The sequence below is a fragment of the Neomonachus schauinslandi genome, chromosome 1 (assembly GCF_002201575.2).
Source record: "Neomonachus schauinslandi chromosome 1, ASM220157v2, whole genome shotgun sequence".
NCBI lineage: Eukaryota > Metazoa > Chordata > Mammalia > Carnivora > Phocidae > Neomonachus > Neomonachus schauinslandi.
Window position 1 is genome coordinate 122,663,773 of NC_058403.1, and position 17,716 is coordinate 122,681,488.

Sequence of the window (17,716 nt, forward strand, 5' to 3'; positions counted from 1 at the left end):
CCATATCAAGGAGCAAAACCTAGTGCCCAGATCTTCATCTCTAATATCATTCTCCAATAAAAGGAACCAGAGCTCCTTGGAGTATTGGATGGTTCCAAAAATTGAGGAAGGGAATATACAAGATGAGCCTGCAGAATATTGTGCTGCCAGAAGGTAACCAGTAAGACATACACATACACACACACACACAGATGGGTATATGTGAAATGGATGCAGGAGCCAACTAAAAGATCTCCCAATGGCCAGAGTTGAAACAGGTTGAACAACAGAACTGTGTTGAATTATAACTCAGGGTATAAAAGAAATTTTGATGAGTCCACATTTGTTTAAATGATTGAATGAATGAAAACAGACATATCTCCCTTACGAAAAAGTTCTAAATCTGTGTAAATACTCCCCTGTGAAAGAGGTGGAGAATAACTCCCCACCCCTTAAATGTGGGATATATGTAGTATCTTTCTTCCAAACGTACAGTATGGAAAGCGGTGGAAAAGTAACTTTACAGTGGAGAAACCTGACAAACACCATCTCAGTCAACTGATTAAGGTCAACATTCACAGTGATAAATCATGTTGATAGTATATACCTTTTATATGAGGTGAAAAAAAAATAACACTTTATCTCTTACATCTTCTTCTCCAAACCCTAAATTCTGGTGTAGTGATAAGAAAATCCCATCAGACAAAACCCAGTTGAGGAACATTCTATAAGACCGGAAATCCTCACAACTGTCAAAGTCACCAGAAAACCAGGGAAAGCCTGTCAAAGCCAAGAGGAGCTTAGAGAGACATGACATAAATGTAATATGGTATCCTGGATGGGGTCCTAGAACAGAAAAAGGCCATTAGGCAAAACTAAGAAAATCTGAATAAAGTAGGGACTTTTCGTTAATCTCTCAATATTAGTTCACTAACTGTAACAAATATACCAACAAATGGTAAGGAGTTAATAATAGGGTAAGTGGATGTGATGTATGTGGGAATTTTCTGTACTGTCTTTACAGTTTTTTTGGTAAATCTAAAACTGTTCTAAAAATAATGTGCTTAAAAATAAATAGTAAATTTATTACATATTAATCCACACACAGAAATGATTATAAGATTGTTAACCAAGAGGAGTTGAAAGGGTACTATGAAGAACACAAGAATAGAAAGTGAAGGGAACAGGTATAATAAGTAGGGAGGGAAGACCCTACATACCATACTTTGTAGTATTCCTTCGGTGCCCTCTAGTTACAAAGCTGAACACTGCAGCAGAAAACAAAAATGTTTACAGATCCAGCTCCAGGATCACAGTGTGGGACAAACAAGGGTAGATGTGGAGATGAGGAATAAATTGATTAAGTTGATAACTGAAACAGGCTATTTTGAGATTAAATTAAATCCCTCAAAAGAGAGTATAAAGATTGAGAAGAAAAGATGTTGAGCAGAGACTGAAGATAACCCTAACTGGTAAGAAATACAGGGAGGGGAAAAGATATCTGAAAGGAAAGGATTTCATCCTGTGGCCTATTGATAGAGTTTCAAGACATGTCTATTACATTTAGCAACACTGTATCATTGGTAAATTTAGTAAAGCAGCAACTGTGATGAGTTTATATATGAATGAAATTTATGGGAATAATAATAGTGACTGCAAGCGATTCTATCAAATTACCCTTGGCTGAAAGTTTAGACATAGATAAGGTGGTAGCTAGTGTTGACTTTTTAAAAAAAAAATTGAGGGCATGGGATGGGATGTTAATTGAAGAGTGTAAATTCCATCAAAGGCAGGAATGTTTGTTCAGTTTGTAATATTTCTAGTACCTAGAACAGTTTTACATATGTTCAACCTATTTTTGTTGCATGACTGGATAAAAAATATTTGAGGACTTCTGTAGAGAGAGAATTTGAATATGCAACATTTCCAAGTAATGTTTTATTGAATAAGGTTTCTGAGGGAATAGTATTGAAGAAGGTATAAAGAAAATGTCAAAGAGGACATGGTTAAAATCTTCAGCATTGGCATTACTGTTGTGCAAAACACTAACTTTTTAAAAAATTTTCATGCGTTATATATAAATTACACTTTGCTGTTTGCAGTTTGTTTTTAATTACTGAAAACGAACTGTAAAGCTTCCTTTGGTCAGGAATTACATCTCTTAACCTGTAGTAGTGCTAAGTACTTTTCACAGGATGAAACATAATTGAGGTATTCTGCATAAAGCAAAGTGTACCTGTATTTAATTTAATTTTTTTCCTCATCTTTTTATTCAGTCTACAAATAAGAAACCTCGAAAATCTCCAGGAGAGAAGAGTAGAATTGAAGCTACTGTTAGAGGAACAGGCCGTGGAAGAGCTAATGGGCACCCTCAACAGAATGGTGAAGGGGAGCCTGTCACACTATTTGAAGTGGTGAAATTGGGGAAAAGTGCAATGCAGGTAAATTTTAAGTGTTTTTGTTTTGTTCTATTTACAAAGCAGTACTGTCAGTAATCTATGTGAAACCTGTTAAGTGACATTTATATATTCTTGCTGATTTGTAATCAAGAAGTTTATCTTTAAAATTTTTCTTTGTTTTACTTACATACAGTATCAGGAAAGGAATTTTGTTTAATGGTAAAATGCACTTTACAGTGTACTGAGTAAAATGACTTGTGTATAATAGCTGCCTGAGAGAATTTTTATTGCCTTAATATATTTTCTAGAATCTGACTTAATGTAAGTAACATATGTGTACTGAAGAATATTTCAAAGAAAGGGTATAAAAAAAGGAGCCTTAAGTAATGAACTAGGAATAATCACAGTTAATACTCCACGATTATTTTCTGTGTGTATTATTTTCTGTGTATCTTTTATAACCTTGTTATTCTCTCTTCTCTCTCCTCATTCATTTAACAAATATTATTAAATATTCTGCAAGAGCATATAATTATTGGTTTCTTACTAATTCATTATAAGGATAAACCACCATTATTTTACTATTCTTTTAGTGTATCTTTTCATTTTTTTACTGTTACAGAATTTATTCATTATTTGTGTTTACTTCTCTACCTCTTTTTTTCATTTTAAAACACTAGAGGTAGGGGCGCCTGGTGGCTCAGTTGGTAAGTGTCTGCCTTTGGCTCTGGTCATGATCCCAGTGTCCTGGGATTGAGCCCCGCATTGGGCTCCTTGCTCAGTGGGGAGCCTGCTTCTCCCGCACCAGCTCCCCCTGCTTGTGTTTCCTCTCTTGCTGTCTCTTTCTATCAAATAAATAAAATAAAATCTTTAAAAAAAACCCAAAACACTAGAGGTAAAATTATTTGGTGAAAGGGTATTTCTTATGAGTGTGATACATAAATATAACCCTCTCCAAAAAATTTTACTAGTATATCTTTCACCAGAAGTGTGCCTAGCAACTGGATACTTTATATTTAGGAATTAATTGGTAACATAGGTGAAAAATTGGATTTATTTATTTATTTATTTATTTATTTATTTGGTGGGGGATGGGCAGAGGGAGAGTGAGAGAGAAATCTAAGCAGACTCCACACTGATCATGTAGCCCAACTCGGGCACTTGATCTCACAGCTCTGAGCACCACCCGAGCTAAAACCAAGAGTTGGAGACTCAAGGGACTGCACCACCCAGGCGCTCCTGTAATTTATTATTTTAATCTGCATTTCTTTGATCACCAGTGATTGATAAAAGTTAAATATTTGTATTCTCTATTTGCTCATTTTGATAGTTCATTTTCAGTTTCTTTAAAATTTAGGTAATTTATGAAACAGGTTTACTTTTAGAAATTTTCATTAGTATACTTTTTATTTTTAACCTTTATTTCCTTTTGCATTCCTTAAGGGAGTTCAGTGTTTACTGCTTTTTGTGTATGTTACCAGACTGATATGTTCAGGGGCCTTAGAATTCGTGTGGGAAGGGAGGGAGGTGGGGCAGTATGATGACTAATGGTAAAATAAATAACAAAATTTCCAGTTATTTGAAGCAATGGACAGACTGTAAGTTATGTAAGTATGATTTTAAAATAATGACCCTTAGCCACAAAGCTTGACAGCTTCTTTATTATACTTTAATAGAAAAATTGTTACCAAGCTATAGGTATCTTATTTTTGAGGTTTACTTTATGGCTTTCCACCTTTAAGTGGATACAGAAACAGAAAAATAAAGGAAGTTTATTTTTTATTTTTATTTTATTTTATTTTTAAGATTTATTTATTTATTTTAGAGAGAGGGCATGCATGCTAGCATTAACAGGGAGAGGGGCAGAGGGAGAGAATCCTCAAACAGACTTCTGCTGAGTGCAGAGCCAGACAAGGGTCTTGATCCCAGGACCCTGAGATCATGACATGGGCCGAAACCAAGACTCAGATGCTTAACAGACTGAGCCACTCAGGCACCCCAAGGAAGTTTATTTATTTATTTAATTTTTTTTGCTTTTATTTTTTATTTATTCATTTATTTATTTTTATTCTTATGTTAATCCCCATACATTACATCATTAGTTTTAGATGAAGTGTTCCATGATTCATTGTTTGTGGATAACACCCGGTGCTCCATGCAGAATGTGCCCTCCTCAATACCCACCACCAGGCTAACCCATCCTCCCACCCCCCTCCTCTCTAGAACCCTCAGTTTGTTTTTCAGAGTCCATCGCCTCTCATGGTTCGTCTACCCCTCCGATTTCCCCCGCTTCATTCTTCCCCTCCCGCTACCTTCTTCTTCTTTTTTTTTTCTTAACATATATTGCATTATTTGTTTCAGAGGTACAGATCTGAGATTCAACAGTCTTGCACAGTTCACAGCGCTTACCAGAGCACATACCCTCCCCAGTGTCTATCACCCAGTCACCCCATCCCTCCCACCCCACCCCCCACTCCAGCAACCCTCAGTTTGTTTCCTGCAATTAAGAATTCCTCATATCAGTGAGATCATATGATACATGTCTTTCTCTGTTTGACTTATTTCACTCAACATAATACCCTCCAGTTCTATCCACGTCGTTGCAAATGGCAAGATCTCATTCCTTTTGATGGCTGCATAATATTCCATTGTATATACATACCACATCTTCTTTATCCATTCATCTGTCGATGGACATCTTGGCTCTTTCCATAGTTTGGCTATTGTGGATATTGCTGCTATAAACATTGGGGTGCACGTACCCTTTCGGATCCCTACTTTTGTATCTTTGGGGTAAATACCCAGTAGTGCTATTGCTGGATCATATGGTAGCTCTATTTTCAACTTTTTGAGGAAAACCTCCATACTGTTTTCCAGAGTGGCTGCACCAGTTTGCATTCCCACCAACAGTGTAGGAGGGTTCCCCTTTCTCCGCATCCCCGCCAACATCTGTCATTTCCTGACTTGTTAATTTTAGCCATTCTGACTGGTGTGAGGTGGTATCTCATTGAGGTTTTGATTTGGATTTCCCTGATGCCGAGCGATATTGAGCACTTTTTCATGTGTCTGTTGGCCATTTGGATGTCTTCTTTGGAAAAATGTCTGTTCATGTCTTCTGCCCATTTCTTGATTGGATTCTTTGTTCTTTGGGTGTTGAGTTTGATGAGTTCTTTATAGATTTTGGATACTAGCCCTTTATCTGATATGTCCTTTGGAAATATCTTCTCCCATTCTGTTGGTTGTCTTTTGGTTTTGTTGACTGTTTCCTTTGCTTTGCAAAAGCTTTTTATCTTGATGAAGTCCCAATAGTTCATTTTTGCCTTTGCTTCCCTTGCCTTTGGCGATGTTTCTAGGAAGAAGTTGCTTTGGCTGAGGTCAAAGAGGTTGCTGCCTGTGTTCTCCTTTAGGATTTTGATGGACTCCTGTCTCACATTGAGGTCTTTCAACCATTTTGAGTCTATTTTTGTGTGTGGTGTAAGGAAGTGGTCCAGTTTCATTCTTCTGCATGTGGCTATCCAATTTTCCCAATACCATTTGTTGAAGAGACTGTCTTTGTTCCATTGGACATTCTTTCCTGCTTTGTCAGAGATTAGTTGACCATAGAGTTGAGGGTCCATTTCTGGGCTCTCTATTCTGTAAGGAAGTTTATTTTTATGTATAAATTTAAACATTGCATTTCAGTACTTTGCTTTCATTTTTTCATGTAAAATTTTATTTTGTAATGTATTTATATAAAAATAATTTTAATGTATACTGTATTAAAGCTCAATACCAGCTTTTTAAAAATATGAAAAATACCTTTAATATTTAATGTGAACAAAATCTGGTCTAGTATTTGAAACAAAGCAATTACTAATACAAGTTTTTTCTTTTTTGTCCACTGTATTCTCTATTCTTCATTCAGATTAGTCTTCCCTAATGCTATTTCATACTATCATTCATTGCTTAAATTCTTTTGGATTCACATTTTGTGAAAGGTAAAGATAAATAGTTCAGACCCTCGTGCTTTCCATTATTTGGTTTTAACCCACCTTTTCAGCTTTTACTCTCTATTCTGTGGAACTGTGCCCCGAACATTTTCTACTTTGCTATAATTTTTTATTATTCATATTATATTTTTGTTTCCTAGCTATATTCAAATGTATAAACTTCTATATATATATTTTTTTCATTCAGCATTCTATTATGGGCATTTTCCCTGTGACTTTAAAAAGTTTTTAATGTTTTTATAGTGTTTCCTAACATGGCTGGGCCATAACTTATTTAAACAGTTTTTATTTGGGCTGCTTTATTCTTAAAAGAAGTAAGATATAAAGTAAACTACTAAAACTAGTTTACTATTCATATAAAGTAGAATAGTTTTATTCTATTAAAAATAGTACTTCTTTGAATACTCAGATATCCATCTAAAATGTATATATGGGAGTGTTTTTGTAACATAAATTCCTGAAAGTAGTCGCTGAGTAAAGGGGAATGCATGTATAAAAAATTGATGTTTCTTCTACTGAATTAGCACACTAATCTCACTGTTTATTACCTCCTCATTTCAAACGTAAAGTAATGATAGATAAAATAATAAAAAGAGAATACAGACAATGAGTTTAGAAACTAAATCTTTCTATGCTTAAAGTCTAAGATAATCTACGGTGATGAAGAGGATTGGGTTTAGCATAGAGAAGCAGGTACTTATAGCCAAGAATTTGGTTCTTGTATGTTAAAAGGACGAAAACTGCTTCATGAAACATAGAGGATTAGAGTCAGGCTTATTTTTTTTTTTTAAAGGTTTTATTTATTTATTTGAGAGAGAGAGAGAATGAGAGACAGAGAGCATGAGAGGGAGGAGGGTCAGAGGGAGAAGCAGACTCCCTGCCGAGCAGGGAGCCCGATGCGGGACTCGATGCAGGGACTCCAGGATCATGACCTGAGCCAAAGGCAGTCGCTTAACCAACTGAGCCACCCACGCGCCCGAGTCAGGCTTATTACTACATGAAGCGAGGGCCTAATATTAGTCTCTATACTTGTAAAGGAGACTGAAGAAAGACACTGAAAACTGCTGCATAGGCTAAAGCTTATGTTTAGGGTAATCATATAGCTCAGGTTACCTTTGAGACTCCCAGTTTATGCTTATTATTTATGTAGTTATTAGTAGAGGCTCTGTAATACTTAAGAGGGTCCTCATTTGGATAATAACTTAATGTAAAACCTCATATATGGGAAATCAAGGAAAGGGAGGGATAGGTGGAAAAGGAGGAAAGGGAGAAGACAGACATAGTTCTTAAAACCAGGACCCGAATTGAAATGTCTGCTTAACTAAGTTGGTGACTGGGTTTATAAAAATCCATAATATTATCTTAGAGCAGGAAGTTCTAAACCTTCATTATATGATCTAGTTCTGCAGTGGAGTGACCAGGATGAGCAGAGATAATCACAAAACTTTAGATGGAGAGGGATGAATAATAAAAGAAATAAATAGCATATTTAAGGTGCTGGAGAGATGAAAGAAGAAATTGTATCTGGCACAAAAAAAGGGGATAAATTTAATAAATTAGTTTTACTGAGGGAAAGAAACTCTTGTAGATGCCATCAAAGGGAGAATTTAAGAATCGACATTCATTAGGCATTCATTTAGAATGTAGTCCAGAAAAAAGTAAGTATGAAAAAGCAGTTGCATGACTTTGGCATGGATTGAAGGGTTTCAAAATATGCCAGAGGAAGAAATCAAAGGGACTAGAAGAGACATTTTTTGAAGAGATAATTTTGGAAAAACTTCTCAGTCATATTTCCTCAGATCCAGAGTTTGTTCTCAGGAGTGAGCAGGTAAGTAAAAATAATTACCTAGGTTTGTTTTGTTTTGTTTTAAGATTTTATTTATTTATTTGACAGAGAGACACAGTGAGAGAGGGAACACAAGCAGGGGGAGTGGGAGAGGGAGGAGCAGGCCTCCCACCGAGCAGGGAGCCTGATACGGGGCTCAATCCCAGGACCCTGGGATCATGACCTGAGTTGAAGGCAGACACTTAACAACTGAGCCAACCAGGTGCCCCTATTACCTAGTTTTTAATAGTAGAGTATAACTGCAGAACATGGAGGATTAAAAGAAAATTTTAAAATATTTCATCAAGGAATACTTGATCCTGTTGTCTGACTACAGTGCTAATGTATGTTGAAATACACAGAATAAATTCCCCTTCTGAATTATACTTAAAAGTGTCAAAAGGTCCTCTTAAAATGTAATAAAAAGGAAATATACAGAGTTGATATGTGAATGTTAGTGAAAGTACTGTTAGTAAAAGTACTGGGGCTAGCTAAAGCACTACTTGGATAAATAATACAGTCTTAAATGTATTAATATCAGCAAAAGCAGTAGAAACTAGAAAAACAGCACCTAAAGTAATTAGGAAGAAAGAGATAAAGTAGAAATCGAAATTACATAGAGAAAGAAATTGTAGAAAAGGTCAACTAAATAAAAATATTAGCAATTGGAAGTCAATACATTTTAAGACCTAGAGGTTTTATTTGGATAGATAAAGAGGTTTACTATCCAAGGATAGTTTACTACTAGGAAATATTGTACTATAATATACCAGATAGTCATGTTATGGTAGGGGGAACCTATCCTTATCTGAAATGTGAAATATTTAGAAAAATCTTTTGATAAAGTTTAGATGATATTTGTGATGAACAATACTCTTGGTGAATTAGGAACAAGAGGGAAGTTTCTTAGCTTGGTAAGGAATATATAAAATTATCCATATTTACAGAATATATAATTGTCTTTGTAAAATTTTCAGGATAAACTATTAAAAATAATGAAAGTGTTCTGCAGAATTCCTAGAGAGAAAATTGACATTAAAAAAATAATCAGCCTTGGGGCGCCTGGGTGGCTCAGTTGGTTAAGCGACTGCCTCCGGCTCAGGTCATGATCCTGGAGTCCTGGGATTGAGTCCCACATCGGGCTCCCTGCTCAGCAGGGAGTCTGCTTCTCCCTCTGACCCTCCTCCCTCTCGTGCTCTCTCTCATTCTCTCTCTCGCAAAAAAAAAAAAAAAAATAATCAGCCTTAAAAAAAAATCAGCCTTCTTTATAGCAGTAATACTCTATTAGAGCATGTACTAGGAGACGACCCATTCAAATAAAGTGCTAAAGATGAAATAAAATTTTGGCTGTAACACTATAAAATACTGTGTCTCACTCATCAGAGTGAATAACATTAAAATGGCGGAAGATACAAAGAGTCAGTAAGACTGTAGAGTGCCAACTATTGGGAGTATAAGTCTGTCTAACCCCTTTGGAAAAAAAATCTGACAGTATCAAAAGTTGAATGACCTGTCCAATTTTCATTCATTTGGTAAATATTTAATGAGTGCCTACACTGTGAAAGTGACCTTTTTCTTCTTTGTTTCTTTTTCTTTTTTCTTTCTTTCTTTTTTTTTTTTACTGAGAATACTCTGAAGAAAAGCAATTCCATTCCTAGATGTAACCTCTAGAGAAATTTTTGTGTGTATAAAGAGGCAAATACAAGAATTTTTATTGCTGTTTTGGTTATAATAGCAACAAAATAAAGAAGAACCTGAATGTATATGAATAGGATAATTGATAAATGTGGTATATTGAAACACTTAAATTTTCTATAGTGATTGAAATTGAGTGAACTAGAACTCTAGGTACTGTTATGAGTATATTTCAGAAATGCATTTTAAAGGACAAAGCAAGCTACAGAATGATACATAATACATTGTACCACTTACATGAAGTATAAACATACATAAGATAACTTAAAATCAAGTTTATGATATTGTTTACTTCTCTATCAGAATTGTAAAGAATCAATTTCACTAGCTAAAATAGGTACTTATGCACCTCCTATAATCAGAGGCTGTATATTCAGAACTAAAACCACAGTTCTATCTTCACGATATATAGTTTCATGGGAAACAGATGTTATAGAATACTTTAGTAAGAAGATATACAGGGTGGGTTGAAAACATGAAAAGTTCACTTAGGCCTGTCTCGAGAACAGGGTCATGGAAGGCTTGCCTAAATAGATAAAACTTGAACTGAAACTTGAAAGATGAATGGGAATTAGCTAGGCAGTGGCAAAGTATTTCTTACTGTAGAAACAAGACATGTAAAGATGAGATTATACCTCTTACTGTAGAGGACATACGATACTGTAGTAAAAATAGAGCTAAAAGAAAGGTTAAATTTTGAACATTGAGTGTTCTGATAGGGAAAAAAGACAAGAAGACAGAAAAGCCATAAGTAGTTTTAGAAATCAAGGGTTTGTGAGATGCTGAATAAACAAAAGAAATCAGGTTCTTTAATACAAATCTTATCAAAGGCTTCACATTTTGTACCTCTCCATAGAGGAAGGGATGTAGTAATATATTGAATACAGAAGATCTTCTTGTGAAATTGATGGCATTTTAGAAAGAAAAGGACTTCATCGATGAAAATTTATTAGCATTTTTAGAAATACTTTTCTGGATGCAGTTTAGATAATGATTTGGAGATTGTAGGGCTGGAATCAGACTTATTTTACTGATTCACTTTTTTTTTACTGATCCAATTAGGAAGAAACACATGCTTAAATTTATAGTGTCAGTGAGGATGAAGAGGAAGTGACAGAGTCTACAAATATTAAGGCTATGGAGTGATTCTGAAAGATGAGAAAGAGGAAGGAATCTAAGGTGATCTCTAGTTTCACTTGGCGGTGTTCACCAAAAGAAAATTTGCATGAACATAGGTGTTGGAGGATGGATATGGGAATAATTTGATGTGGACATTTTGACTTTTAGATACGTGACACTGAATACATGTTGAATTTTGGGACATTCATGTTATTTACTTAATCTAACTGGTATTTGTTATTGTAGTTATGACTTAGTAAGCATTTAAATGAACTGTAATCCATTGGCATTGAATTTTGTACCCTCAGATATCAACTAAAAAAGTTGGATTATAGGGTGCCTGGGTGGCTCAGTTGGTTAAGTGTCTACCTTCAGCTCAGGTCATGAACCCCTGGTCCTGGGATCGAGTCCCATGTCGGGCTCCTTGCAAGGAGTAAGCTTCTCCCTCTGCCGCTCCCCCTACTCATTCTCTCACTCGCTCTCTCTCAAATAAATAAATAAAATCTTAAAAAAAGAAAAGAAATTCTTTAAAAAAAAAGTTGGGGGCGCCTGGGTGGCTCAGTTGGTTAAGCGACTGCCTTCGGCTCAGGTCATGATCCTGGAGTCCCGGGATCGAGTCCCGCATTGGGCTCCGTGCTCAGCAGGGAGTCTGCTTCTCCCTCTCCCGCTCCCCCTCTTGTGCTCTTTCTCTTTCTCACTCTCTCTCTCAAATAAATAAATAAAATCTTTAAAAAAAATAAATAAAAAATAAATAAAAATAAAAAAAAGTTCGATTATAGTTTATTCATTCAAAATTCATTAAAAGCCTGTTGTTTCAGGCATTGAGTTAGGTGCAAGAGATATAGATGAACTAAATTTGCCTGATCCCTTGCATTCGTAGACTTTCTAATCATGGGATGGAAGGGAAAGCCTCCTACTAATCAAATGATCTGTTAATATGCCATCACAAACCATTGATTAATACTAATTGTTTTAGTGTACTACTACTACTACTAACTTCTGTGAATAGGAATTGGAGTTAGACTATAAATGAGATATACCTAATGACACAATTTAGGCTTCTGTTTGATTTTGATAGGTGACTCTGAAGGGAAAACTGGTTTTGTCCTTTTCAATATGATTGGAAAAAGATATAGGTATCTTAGAGGAGAGTTTGTGATGAGTCATTCTCTCTCCCTTAGAGAGAAAGCTTTGTTCAGATGTAAAGGAAACTTGAACTTTTATTTATTTATTTATTTATTTATTTTTATTTTTATTTTTTTTAAAGATTTTATTTATTCATTTGACAGAGACATAGCGAGAGAGGGAACACAAGCAGGGGGAGTAGGAGAGGGAGAAGCAGGCCTCCCGCGGAGCAGGGAGCCCGATGTGGGGCTCGATCCCAGGACCCTGGGATCACGACCCGAGCTGAAGGCAGACGCCTAACGACTGAGCCACCCAGGCACCCCAAACTTGTAGTATTTCCTTCCTTCTTTTCTGGCCATCTTTGTCTTATTCATTTCAATGATATACTTGTTCTCTCCCCATGAGAATGGTAAAAGATTTGGAATTGATTTTAAAGAAATATGAGGAAGACAATCTAAGATATTTAAAAGGATTGTTAATGACATTGAAGACTAAATTTGTAGCAGTATCACTTCATGTAACTGTTGATTTTCCTCCTGGAGCTCTTTAATCAAATATTAGAAATACAAATTTACTGTTCAGTAAAAAGAACAAAAACATAAGTTGTGATCGGTGCAAGGAACTCCTTTTCAGTAGTTATAGTCCTTTGAGGGTTCTGAGTTAGTTGAAACAAGACAAAGACTGATCTGGCATAGATAATCTTAGAAAATATATGTAGATGTTGTGCTGTTTTCAGCATAATTAGGGTAGGATATGAATGTCTGTTAACTGGCTGCAGAAATGACTCAGCTGAACATACTTTAAGAAAGATAAAAACCCCATATCCCCTCTTAGAATTCCAACCTTTACCCATCACTCAGAGATACTTCCCTTGTTACATTCTTTGCTAGCTTCTCCTTATAAACTCCTATCATCTCGTGACATTAAACTTGATTGTGCTTAGGTCTTTTCTTTCCATCCATTTTAAATAGATCTGACAATATTTTTTAAAGATTTTTTTTTTTTAATTTTTATTTGCCACAGAGAGAGAGAGAGAGAGAGTGCGCACAAATGGGGGACATCAGGCAGAGGGAGAAGTAGGCTCCCCATTGAACAAGGAGCCTGATGCCGGACTCGATCCCAGGATGCTGGGATCATGACTTGAGCCAAAGGCAGATGCGTAACTGACTGAGCCACCCAGGTGTCCCAGATCTGACAAATATTAACCTATATTTTCACTAAGAAATAAATATACAGATAAAGATTGATTTTATTTATTTATTTACTTATTTAGAGAAAGAGAGCACAAGCAGGAGGAGGGGCAGAGGGAGAGGGAGAGAGAGAATCCCAAGCAGACCTTGTGCCGAGCACAGAGCCTAACTTGGGGCTTGATCCCACGACCCTGAGATCACGACCTGAGCCAGAACCAAGAGTCAGAAGCTTAACTGACTGAGCCACCCAGCTGCCCCTATTTTATTCCACATTTCAACAAGGAAGAGTATAGTTAACAGGACTTGAACGGGTTATTGTGTGTGATATGATAGGAACTCATTTACCTACTATACTCATAGCCTAATTTTGTTTTTCAAGAGTATACCAGTATTTTGTAATATAGGTATCTTGATCTCTGACAACAACATACTAAGGAGAAATATTCAATGCTTTGAAACAGGTTTGCCAACTTTATGACAACAGCTCATGCACTAACAGCAAGATAAGCACATTTACACTACAATTGTCATAATAGTCCATGCCATCATATCCACCCCATTTCTTAAAAAAAAATTTATTTATTTATTTATTTAATTTACTTAACATACTGTATTATTAGTTCCAGAGGTAGTATTCAGTGATTCATCAGTTGTATACAACGGCCAGTGGTCATTACTTCATGCACCCTCCTTACTTCATCACCCACTTATCCCATCCCCCTACCCAGCTGCCATCCAGCAACTGTTTGTTCCCTATAGTTAAGAATCTCTAATGGTTTACCTCCCTCTGTTTTCCTCTTATTTTATTTTTCCTACCCTTCCCCTATGTTCATCTGTTTTGTTTCTTAATTCCACATATGAATGCAGTCATATGGTATTTATCTTTCTCTGACTAACTTATTTCACTTAGCATAATACCCTCTAGTTCCATCCACCTTGTTGGAAATGGCAAGATTTCATTCTTTTTGATGGCTGAGGAATACTCCATTGTATATATATATACCACATCTTCTTTATGTATTCATCTGTCAGTGAACATCTGGGCTCTTTGCATATTTTGGCTATTGCTGCTATAAACCCTGGGGTGAATGTGCACCTTTGAATCATTATGTTTGTATCCTTCGGATAAATACTTAGTAGTGCAATTGCTGGGTTGTTGAGTGGCTCTATTTTTAACTTTTTGAGGAACCTCCCTACTGTTTTCCAGAGTGGCTGGAGCAGCTTGCATTCCCACCAACGGTGTAAGAGGTTTTCCCTTTCTCCACATTCTCACCAGTATCTGTTGTTTCCTGAGTTGTTAATTTTAGCCCTTCTGACCGGTGTGAGGTGGTTATCTCATTGTGCTTTTGATTTGTATTTCTCTGATGCCAAGTGATGTTGGGCATTTTTTCATGTGTCTGTTGGCCATTTGGATGTCTTCTCTGGAGAAATGTCTGTGTCTTCTGGCCATTTCTTGACCGGGTTTTTTTATTTTTTTGGTGTTGAGTTTGATAAGTTCTTTATAGATTTTAGATACTAGACCTTTATCTGATAAGACATTTGCAGATATCTTCTCCCATTCTGTCAGTTGTCTTTTGGTTTTGTGGACTGTTTTTTATCTTGGTAAAGTCCCAAAAGTTCATTTTTGCTTTTGTTTCCCTTGCCTTTGATGACTTGTCTAGTGGGAAGATGCTTTGGTGAAGGTCCAACAGGTTGCTGCCTTTGTTCTCCTCTAGGATTTGTATGGATTCGTGTCACATTTAGGTCTTTCATCCATTTGAGTTTATTTTTGTGTATGGTGTAAGAAAATGGTCCAGTTTCATTCTTCTGCATGTGGCTATCCCAGTTTTCCTAACACCATTTGTTGAAGAGACTGTCTTTTTTCCGTTGGATATTCTTTCTGCTTTGTGGAAGAGTAGTTGACCATAGAGTTGAGGGTCCATTTCTGGGTTCTCTATTCTGTTCCATTGATCTGTGTGTCCTTTTTTGTCCCAATACCATATTGTCTTGATGATTACAGCTTTCAGTATAGCTTGAAGTCCAGAATTGTGATGCCACCAGCTTTGGTTTTCTTTTTGAACATTCCTTTGGCTATTCGGGGTCTTTTCTGGTTCCATATGAATTTTAGGATTATTTGTTCCAGCTTTGTGGAAAACGTTGATGGTATTTTGATAGGGATTGCATTGAATGTGTAGATTGATTTGGATAGCAGAGACATTTTAACTATATTTAAACTTCCAACCCATGAGTATGGAATGTTTTTCCATTTCTTTGTGTCTTCCTCAATTTCCTTCGTAAGTTTTCTCTAGTTTTCAGAGTACAGATCCTTTACGTCTTTAGTTAGGTTTATTCCTCTGTATCTTACGGTTTTTGGTGCAATTGTAAATGGGATTGATTCCTTAATTTCTCTTTCTTCTGCCTCATTGTTTTTTATTTTTTCTTTTTAAGATTTTATTTATTTTTTTTGACAGAGACACAGTGAGAGAGGGAGCACAAGCAGGAGGAGTGGGAGAGGGAGAAGCAGGCTTTCCATGGAGCAGGGAGCCCAATGCGGGGCTCAGTCCCAGGACCCTGGGATCATGACCTGAGCCAAAGGCAGACACTTAATGACTGAGCCACCCAGGCACCCCTGCCTCATTGTTAATGTATAGAAATGCAGCTGACTTCTGTGCATTAATTTTTACATCCTGCGACTTTGCTGAATTCCTTTATGAGTTCTAGCAATTTCTGGGGGGAGTCTTTTGGGTTTTCCACATAGAGTATCTATCATCTGTGAAGAGTGAAAGTTTGACTTCTTCTTTGCCAATTCGGATGCCTTTTATTTCTTTTTGTTGTCTGATTGCTGAGTGTAGGACTTCCAGTACTATGTCGAACAAAAGTGCTGAGGATGGACATCCCTGTCGTGTTCCTGACTTCAGGTGATAAACTTATCAGTTTTTCCCTGTTGAGGATGATATTCGCTGTGGGTTTTTCGCATGTGGCTTTTATGATATTGCGGTCTATTCCTTCTATCCCTACGCTGCGGAATTTTAATCAAGAAAGGATGCTATATTTTGTCAAATTTTTTTTCTATATCTATTGAAAGGATCATATGGTTCTTGTTCATTATTTTGTTAATATGGTGTATCACATTGATCGATTTGCAAATGTTGAACCACCCTTGCAGCCCAGGAATAAATCCAGCTTGGTCGTGGTGAATAATCCTTTTAATGTACTGTTGGATCCTGTTAGCTAGTATGTTTGTGAGAATTTTGGCATCCATGTTCATCAGGGACATTGGTCTGTAATTCTCTTTTTTTATGGGGTCTTTGATTTTGGGATCAAGGTAATGCTGGCCTCATAGAAAGAGTTTGGAAGTTTTTCTTCCATTTCTATTTCTTGAAACATCTTCAGAAGAATTGGTATTAATTCTTCTTTAAATGTTTGGTAGGGGAACGCCTGGGTGGCCCAGTTGGTTTAAGTTTCTGCCTTCGGCTCAGGTCATGATCCCAGTATCCTGGGATTGAGTCCCACGTCTGGCTCCTTGCTCAGCAGGGAGCCTGCTTCTCCCTCTGTCTGGCACTGCCCCCCTGGTTGTGCTCTCTCTCTGACAAATAAATAAAATCTTTTAAAAAAATAAATGGTAGAATTTGGTGGGAGGTCATCTGGTCCTGGACTCTTGTTTGCTGGGAGATTTTTATTTCTGGTTCAGTTTCTTTGCTGGTTATGGCTCTGTTCTGGTTTCCTGTTTCTTCCTGTTTCAATTTGGTAGTTTATACATTTCTAGGAATGCATCCATTTCTTCTAGATTGCCTAATTTGTTGGCATATCGTTGCTCATAATACGCTCTTATAATTGTTTGTATTTCTTCGGTGTTGGTTGTGATCTCACCTCTTTCATTCATGATTTTACTTATTTTGGTCCTTTCTCTTTTCTTTTTGGTAAGTCTGGCTTGAGGTTTATCGATCTTGTTAATTCTTACAAAGATCCAGCTCCTAGTTTCTTTGATCTCTTCTATTGTTCTTTTGATTTCCTTTTCATTGATTTCTGCTCTGACTTCTGTTAGTTCTCTTTTTGCTGGATTTAGGCTTTATTTGCTTTTCTTTTTCCAGCTCCTTTCCATGTAAGTTTAGGTTGTATATTTGAGGCTTTTCTTGTTTCTTGAGAAAGGCCTGTATTGTTATATACTTCCCTCTTAGGACCGACTTTGCTGCCTCCCAAAGGTTCTGAACAGTTGTATTTTTATTTTTTTCCATGAATTTTTTAAAGTCTTCTTTAATTTTCTGGTTGATTCATTCATTCTTTAGTAGGATGCTCTTTAACTTCCATGTTACTTGTGTTTCCAAATTTTCTCTTGTGATTGAGTTGAAGTTTTAAAATTGTGGTCTGAAAATATGTAGGGAATAATCTCAGTCTTCTGGTACTCGTTGAGACCCT

General features: G+C 36.4%; 1 protein-coding gene across 2 annotated transcripts in view; it reads left to right on the top strand.

Moving 5' to 3' along the window:
• Nucleotides 1-17,716, top strand: part of STAG1 (stromal antigen 1) — a 415,261-nt gene that overhangs the window by 135,593 nt on the left and 261,952 nt on the right. For both annotated transcript variants that reach the window (XM_021678881.2, XM_044920415.1), the window contains one exon: nucleotides 2,256-2,420. In XM_021678881.2, the coding sequence (XP_021534556.1) occupies nucleotides 2,256-2,420 (165 nt within the window). The remainder of the gene's footprint in view (nucleotides 1-2,255; nucleotides 2,421-17,716) is intronic.